This window comes from Octopus bimaculoides, chromosome 11, assembly GCF_001194135.2.
Source record: "Octopus bimaculoides isolate UCB-OBI-ISO-001 chromosome 11, ASM119413v2, whole genome shotgun sequence".
Lineage (NCBI taxonomy): Eukaryota > Metazoa > Mollusca > Cephalopoda > Octopoda > Octopodidae > Octopus > Octopus bimaculoides.
In genome coordinates, this window is record NC_068991.1 from 16100841 (window position 1) to 16109897 (window position 9057).

The following is a 9057-nucleotide window of genomic DNA, read 5'->3' on the forward strand; positions in this document are numbered from 1 at the left end:
ACAGATTGGACTCTGCTAAAGGCACTCAAGGAGTTCAGATTGGACTCTGCTAAAGGCACTCAAGGAGTCAGATTGGACTCTGCTAAAGGCACTCAAGGAGTCAGATTGGACTCTGCTAAAGGCACTCAAGGAGTCAGATCTTCATCATGATCATCATCGTTTTAACATTCACTTTTCCATGCTTGCATGGGTTGGATGGAATTTGTTGAGGTGGATTCTTTCCTGCAGTTGAATGCTCTTCCTATCACCAATCTTCTCGTGTTTCCAAATAAGATAATATTCCCCATGACCAGACATGTTTCCATGTCAGACTGGAAATGAAGGACACTGCTTGCATGATGGTGACATTTGTTTACAACAATCACATAAAGTCAAGGCATTGAGACACACACACACACACACACACACATATATATGGTTCTTTTTTAAAATTCTTAAAAAAAAATTCATTATGCATATATACAATGACCTTCTTTCAGTTTCCATCTATCAAATCCACTCACAAAGGTTTGGCCTCACTAAATTCTACTCAACCCATACAAGCACAAAAAGATAGGCATAAAGTAATGATAATGATGGTAATGGAGATTGAATCATGTGTCATAATTTGAATAATTTTCATTGTTTACTTTTTATCTTTTAATTGTTTCAGTCATTAGACTGTTGCCATGCTGGAGCATTGCCTTGAAGAATTTTTAATCGAATGAATCAATCCCAGTACTTCTTTTTTTTTTTTTTTTTTTTTTTGTAAAGCCTGGTACTTATTTTATCAGTCTCTTTTGCTGAACTGCTAAGTTACAAGGACATAAACACACCAACACCAGCTGTCAAATGGTGGTGGGAAATAAGCACAGACACAAAGACACACACACACACACCCACACACAACGAGTTTCTTTCAGTTTCCATCCACCAAATCCATTCACAAGGGTTTGGTCAGCTTGAGACTCTAGTAGAAGACACTTGCCCAGGGTGCCATTCATTGGGATTGAATCTGAAACCATGTGGTTGAGAAGCAAGCTTTTTTACCACACAGCCAGAAGAAGTTTTTCATGAACCATGTGGCTTATTGGAGTTATTTTATTCACCCTGCATCTGGTTAAATGTCTAGATTTCAAATTCTTTGATGTGTGAATATTTTCAATTTTGATACCTCTTCCCCTTCTCCACACACTTGTCAGGTTTGGGAACTTTTCATCAGTTCCAAAACATGTTAGAAATTTAGAATTTTCCTCACCAGAAATGTATTAGAATGGAATTTTTTTTTTTTGCAGTGATGAAACACGAAAATGTTGTTGATATATAAATGTTTGAAATGTATTCTATTTTTTTTTTTACTTTTTGTATTTTTAATGATTTTCTTTTTATTTATTTGTTTATTACTACTTCTAGTACTACTACTACATGACGTTTCGTCTGTCTTAACGTTCTGAGTTCAAATTCTGCCGAGGTCAGCTTTACCTTTCATCCTTTCAGGGTCGATGAAATAAGTACCAGTGAAACATTGGGGGCCGATGTAATCAACTAATCCCCTCCCCCCAAAATTTCAGGCCTTGTGCCTTTAGTAGAAAGAATTATTATCATCATCATCATTATCATTATCATCATCATTATTATTATTATTATTATTATTATTATTATTATTATTATTATTATTATTATTATTATGGCGGTGAGCTGACAGAATCATTAGCATGATGGATGGAATGCTTAGTGGTATTCTGCCCATCGCTATGTTCTGAGTTCAAATTCTGCCAAGGTCGACTTTGCCTTTCATCCTTTCATGGACAATAAATTAAGTACCAGTGAAACATTGGAGTCAATGTTATCAACTAATCCCCTCCCCCAAAATTTCAGGCCTTGTGCCTTTAGTAGAAAGGATTATTATCATCATCATCATCATCATCATCATCATCATCATCATCACCATTATTATCATTATAATTATTCTCATTATTATAAAGGTGGCAAGCTGGCAGAATCGTTAGCATGGTGGGTAAAATTCTTAGTGGCATTTTGTCTGTCCTTAATGTCCTGAGTTCAAATTCCACTGAGGTCGACTTTGCTTTCATCATTTCGGGGTTGATGAAATAAGTACCAGTTATATTCTGGAGTCGATGTAATCAACTTACCCCCTTCCCCAAAATTCGAGGCCTTGTGCCTATAGTAGAAAGGACTTTACTATTCTCATTGGTAAAAACGGTAGAGCTTTAATCAAGTACCTGTAGAACAGGTGGGAGGGCTCATACTTTTGGTGGTCAAGGTAATCCTGGATCTGAGGGATTCCTTGATTGGCCCTAGTTGGAGTTTCTCCTGTATCAGAAGGATTACATCATTCATGTTATTACATACTTTGTATGCTATGTATACTATTATCGCTTGTCACTGTCTTTTCCATTTCTTTCTCTCCATCCTTTATGTAAGTCTGACACAAATTGTTGTCTGTCCTTGTGATGTCCCCCTCATCTATGCTCCTGTGACTAATAAAAAAATTATAATTATTATAAAGAATAAAAGTTTAGAATGGTACAACAATACACTATAGAACAAAAAATGAACTGTATACCTGTTGTAATTTGGTTATCTATAGTCCGATGATATTTCGGAATTACAATTCCTTCTTCGGATTTTCTTAGCTGGAGTCTCTGCTATAAACAGATATTCTTAGCTGGAGTCTCTGTTTATAGCAGAGACTCCAGCTAAGAAGATCCGAAGAAGGAATTGTAATTCCGAAATATCATGGGACTATAGATAACCAAATTACAACAGGTATATAGTCCATTTTTTGTTTTATAGTGCATTGTTGTACCATTCTAAACTTTTATTCTTTACAAACAATACACAATGCTTCAAGCGAACTACAATATTCTCTTATAATTATTATTTTTGTTGCTGTTATTATTAATGATCTTTTTATTTATATTTTTTTGATTCTTTTACAGACTCGTTGGATATTGTCACAAGACAAAACCACCTTTACCGAACAAACCACGCCCTCCTCTTCCAGCGAAACCAAACATATTACTTTCTCACGTCAATCCACTAACATCAAAAAGAAACAGTGGAGAATTAGCATCAACCAATCAAAGAATTATATTAGATTCTTCAGGTAATTTTCTCTTGTCTCTCTCTCTCTCTCAGACCATTTTGTAACTTTTACATGGTGGCCCTTGACAACCATGGGGTTGTGATGAAAAGGTCCACAGGATCCCTTAGAACAGGGTTCCCCAATCAGCAGGTCACAAACAGACCAATACCACACCGTGGATCGTTTGGTATCAAGCCGTACAGAAAGAATAAATTCTTTGATTTTATTTCTATTTCATTGACTATTTCAGTCTGTAAGATGTTTGTACATAATATACATGACCACTCTACCACATACATTCATGCACACACACACACACACACACACACATCCATGCACACACACACACACACACCCATTCATCCATCCACACACACATCTCTCTCCCAATATTTTTACTCTCTCTCTTTATTGCTGTCTATGTCTTTTTGCCCTTTGTCCTTATCTCTTTCTATCTTTGTTCTTACAATTCTTTTGCTTATTCTCTCTCTCTCTCTCTCTCTTTCTCTCTCTTTCACTATTTCTCACTTTCATTATCTCTTTCACTTCTCTAACACAGCCCTTACAAAGACATTTCATGTTAAATTTTTTAAACAACCACGTTTCGGTTGTATTACTTTATTTGTGTTTTGATCTACAGTTTTTTTTTTTTCAATGATTTTGCAGGTAAAGGAAAAGCACCTCCACCACCACCACCACCTTCTTCATCACCATCATCATCCGCATTGCCACCACAGCTACCACCCAAAGACACATCACCTCCACCTACTCCAAAGAAACCGACAGGAGAAGCTTCCCCTAAAAGTGCCCCCAGTTCAGTAAATTGTACACCAGTGACTGTGAAGAAATCATCATTCTCTAAAATTGACATACAGACTAAGATTTTGAATTCCGTTCGCAACAACTCAAACTTCAACCTAGACAGTATCAACATTAACAACAACATTTCTACCACAACTAATGCTAGTCCAACTTACACTTCCAACGATAACAACAATAACGACAACAACAGTAACATCACAACCTTTGACAATGAGACAGTAAGTGAAAACAACGAAAAGCTATCATCCCCTAAAACCAACACACAGCAGGGAACTTCCAGAAAAGTCTTCACAAGAGCCAAAAGCACTCCTCCAACCCCTTCACCTAAGACATTTACTATTAAGGTGGCTTTCAGTGCAGGGAAGAGTTATTCATGTTCTTCAAACATTGCTCAAAGTTCGAACAGTTTCAATAACGATGACAACAACAACAATATTGTCCAGAAAATACCAGCCAGTGAACCGAATCCTGTAAATACACCTGCCTTAGACTACCACAGGTCACATAGCATAGAACCCAGGAAAACACCACCACCGCCACCTGTGAAACCAAAGCCCAGACCCAAACCTCGTGAACGCCCCGTGCCAAAACAGCGGGTTTCGTTATTACTGCGACAGAACTCTGTAGAATCAGTTGATGGCAGCAGTCCAGGGACAACTGCAGACCATCATTCTGATGTCGGTTTAACAAATGAACTGAACAGTAGCAAAAACAGCAACAGCAACTGCAATGGCAACAGTGGCAGACCAAGCAATGATACCCCAACACAATTAAGTGAAACATCTCCCCTTGCTAATACTTCAGTAAAGAGAGAGTCTCTTTCTAATGATATAGAGAGTGTAGATGCATCGCTACGGCAATTCGAGGAATGTGTAAATAATATATTAAAGTCTCAAGAAAACATTGACAGGTTGTCATCTCCGGGAAGGTCTCGGAGGCAAGCCCCTAAAGTACCCGTTAGAGACTATAAGCTTAGGTCATCTTCTGTAGACAGATACAGTGTGTCTCATTCATACCACAAAAACTGGTCAGAAACCTCATCAAATTCCTTAGACACTGAGGAGCAGGTGCAATTACCACGTAAAACTCGAGTAAACAATTCTCCCTTTGATCTTCTCGTCTCGAGTGTCAATGACCCATCTCCTCCAAAACCCCCTGCTCGTCCACCACGCCCTAAACATGAGGAAATCAAGCGATCTCGTAGCAAGTTGACAGCATCCGATATTCAGTTTATGCATGTTGACTTCACATCTTCTCAACAGGCTCAAGAACTCGGAGCACCTACATTAACAAGACAGAAATCTGAGTCACGTAAAACTTGTCCACCAAAGCCTCTGCGTAAAAATCTACGGCGGTGCCGTTCTGACGCTGCAGATCACCGCAGCAAAGATAATGACATAGAAAGTAGTCGAAGTCGAAAGCTCACTCAACCCTTTCAAAGAGACTCCGAAGACATGTCAATGGCATCGAGCCCTCCAAATAAAATGATCAACCAGCCCGAACCCTCTTCTCCAAACATATCGAAAAGCCCTGTTCCTGCCCCTCCTCGCAGGTGGTACGGCCGAGAACAGGAACAGACGAAATCACCTCACACGGAAAGTGATGATGCAAACTCAAATTGTGATGTATCCAATGTTACTGACAAAACCAGTAGCAAAGTCAGTTCTCCTGCTAACCACGATACCACAGAGGCTGACACCATGAACTTTTTCAACTCTCCCAAAATACCTTGCACCTACCCTGCCCCAGTACCAAGAGCCAAATCGAAAGAGCGCAGTCCAACACCACCCCGAGTGCCTCCACGCAATTATAATGAGAACGAGGTGGCAGACGAAACCAACACTGACAACGATGAGGTATTTATATCTAGCAAACAGTGCAATGACTCTTCAAAAGAAAAACCTTCAGAAACCAATAAAAACTCTTCAGATAATTCTCTTAAAACTGACGCTGATATGTACAGCAGCAATGATAACATCAACAAGAGCCCCACCTTTAAGCACGATCGACCATTGAGTTCGATCAGTCAAATAAGTTTGCCTTCAGACAGTGGTTCGGGAAGTGCTGAAATGCAAAATACCAATTCCATTCTTAGTTCGGGGACTGATTCCTCTGAAGAAGAAGAAGCAGTAAGTTACTCTAATATACTACTAATACTAATTAAGTTAAATAAGTTACTCTAATATACTACTAATACTAATTAAGTTAAATAAGTTACTCTAATATACTACTAATACTAATTAAGTTAAATAAAGTTATTAATATACCTCTAAAAAAAAAAAAACGAAACACTATTACTCGTGATCTTACTGACATAGAACATATTTGTCTTAGTAATTTTCTTACTAATATACCAGTTTCAAATTTTGGCACAAGGCCGGCAATTACATTGGTCCCAGTGCTCAACTGATACAGCCAACGTTGGTATGTTTATGTCCCTGTAACTTAGCAAACTGATTTTCTTCATTTTTCTTTTGTACTTTATTGTTACCACTTTGTTTTAAATTTATATTTTATTTTTATTTTTTTTTAAATTACATCATTTTCAAATATCTTGTCAGCTCTCTTTTTCGCCCTTTCTCTCCTCTCTCTGCCCCTCTGTCTCGCTCTCTCTCTCCTCTCTCTTCTTCCCACTCTGTTGCTCTCTCTCCCAAATTCTCTCTCCTCCCACTCTCTATCTCTCTGTTCATTTCATCTTATGTCTGTTCTATCTATTATCCTGTTGCAGAAGAGTGACCGAAGTGCTAAGAAAGTCTACTATATTGCAGAAGAAATTATGTCGTCAGAGAAAATTTTTGTCCGTATTCTTCGTCTCATCAATGTGGTAAGAGGCCTCATTTTGTTTGTCAATTTATATTTTATTTCCCTCTCCTCTTCCATTTCTTTCTCTGGCATAATTCTTTTGTCTTTTTTCACATACCCGATTTCTCTCTCTCTCTCTCTAATAAAAGTTATAATACTAATAATAATGGTTCCAAATTCTGGCGCAAGGCTAATTTTATGATAGTGGGTAAGTCAATTACATCGACCCCAGTGCATAATTAAATTACCATTCTGAATATTTGTTGAGCTAGGATCCTTTATTCCTGGTTCAACAGATATTCCTGTAGAACTCACTATCCATTTTCATCAGCTTTTCTATGGCAGCTCAAATCTCTTTCTTAACCTGATTTTCTAATCTTGCTTATATTTGATATCCAGCCAATCAAAATAATCTATTCTTGACACATGACTCCACTCGCTCCACCCCACTTTCATTTTTATTTTTCCCTACTCTCGCAACAAGAATCTTATTCTTGAAATGGTGATTTATTTTTTGTCATTTAACTCTTGGAATCTGTTCCTCTTACTTCAGGATTTCCGCTTGGCAGTGTCAAATGCTACAGAAAAGGCTGGACGTACAGTTATTCCAACCGATGTCTTGAATCGGATTTTGAATTTCCTCCCACAGCTACAGAATTTTAATGAAGATTTGCTCAGTGACCTTGAAAACAGATTAAAGAACTGGTAAACTACCTTAATTGTTCGTGCCACTGTGAGTGAGAGAATGAGTGGTGTGGGAGAGTGAGTGACTGATTGACAAACGGAAAACTTCCATTTGTGTGGTGTATGAGTGAGAAGTTAGAGAGTGAGTAACGAGTTAGCAATGGAGTAAGGAGTAAGAGAGTGAGTGAGGAGCAAGCAGTTGAGTGAGAAGTCAGAGAGTGAGTGAAACATTAGAAATGGAATGAAGAGTGAGTGAGTGAGATGTTAGCAATTGAGCAAGGAGTTAATGAGTGAAAATATATCCGTAACAATACATGGAGTCAATTATATTTCACTCAAAGTATATAAACAGAATACATCATCATCATCATCATCGTCGTCGTTTAACATCCGCTTTCCATGCTAGCAGGGGTTGGACGATTTGACTGAGGACTGGTGAAACCAGATGGCTACACCAGGCTCCAATCTGATTTGGCAGAGTTTCTACAGCTGGAAGCCCTTCCTAACGCCAACCACTCTGAGAGTGTAGTGGGTGCTTTTACGTGCCACCGGCATGAGGGCCAGTCAGGTGGTACTGACAACGGCCACGCTCAAAATGGTGTATTTTATGTGCCACCCGCACAAGAGCCAGTCCAGGGGCACTGGCAACGATCTCGCTCGAAAGTCCTTACACATGCCACAGGCACAAGTGCCAGAAAGGCGACGCTGGGCACAGGTGCCGTGATCTGGTGGTTGGGATGTTAGGTTCATGATCATAAGGATGTTGGTTCCATTCCTGGATCAAGTGGCATGTTGTGTCCTTAAACAAGGTACTTCATTTCATGCTGCTCCAGTTACCGCAGTTGAAAATGAGTACCAGCTGAATATCAGTGTAGCTTTGTCTCCTTGCTTCTGTTATGTCCCAGATGTCCTACTGGTGCAAGGTTGGGAGGGCCAAAAAGGGTTGTCTGTGTCTGTTATGACTAAATAGACACCTGGAATAGTTAGTCAAAGCCTGGTACATACTTGCATAAGAGTGATGGCTTTGGTTCTTTTTCTGTGCAGTTGTGGTTGTGTGGGGAAGAAGCATGCTTCTTCTCAACTCTGTGGTCTCAGGTTCAGTACCACTATGCAGCACCGTGGGCAAGTGCCTTCTACTATAGCTCCAAGTCAACCAAAGCCTTGTGAGTGGAATATGTGGATATGGTAGACAGAAACTGAAAGAAGCCTATTGCATGTGTGTATTTGTGTGTAGCCTTGCCTTGACATGATGGTTGTGAACGAGCATCACCATCATACAAGCAATGTTGTTCATTTCCTGTCTTTCATAAAAACCGTCTAATCATGGGGAAAATATTACCTTGTTTCAAAATTGGTGAGGGTTGACTACGGGAAGGACATTTTGCCATAGAAAATCTTCCCCCAAATTTCCGTCTGATCTATGCAAGTATATATATATATACATATATGCAAGTATGTATATATATATATATATATATATATATATTTAAGAATTTAAGGATTGGAGAAAACGCATGTTATAATTGCATACTTTATTCCTACATATGTTTCAAAGAACTAAACCACAGTTATTTTGTGTTCTTTGCTACATTGGTTTCTATTAACCCATTTATTCTATCAGAAGAATTTTTATTCATTAAGATAGAAGAAATACACATAAT

The 9057-nt window shown here is 38.6% G+C and overlaps 1 protein-coding gene across 1 annotated transcript in view; it reads left to right on the forward strand.

Moving 5' to 3' along the window:
- Window positions 1–9057, forward strand: part of LOC106869717 (FYVE, RhoGEF and PH domain-containing protein 6) — a 148571-nt gene that overhangs the window by 115432 nt on the left and 24082 nt on the right. Inside the window, exons 3-6 of the mRNA XM_052971634.1 lie at window positions 2943–3109; window positions 3755–6039; window positions 6639–6734; window positions 7266–7418. Of these exons, the coding sequence (XP_052827594.1) occupies window positions 2943–3109; window positions 3755–6039; window positions 6639–6734; window positions 7266–7418 (2701 nt within the window). The remainder of the gene's footprint in view (window positions 1–2942; window positions 3110–3754; window positions 6040–6638; window positions 6735–7265; window positions 7419–9057) is intronic.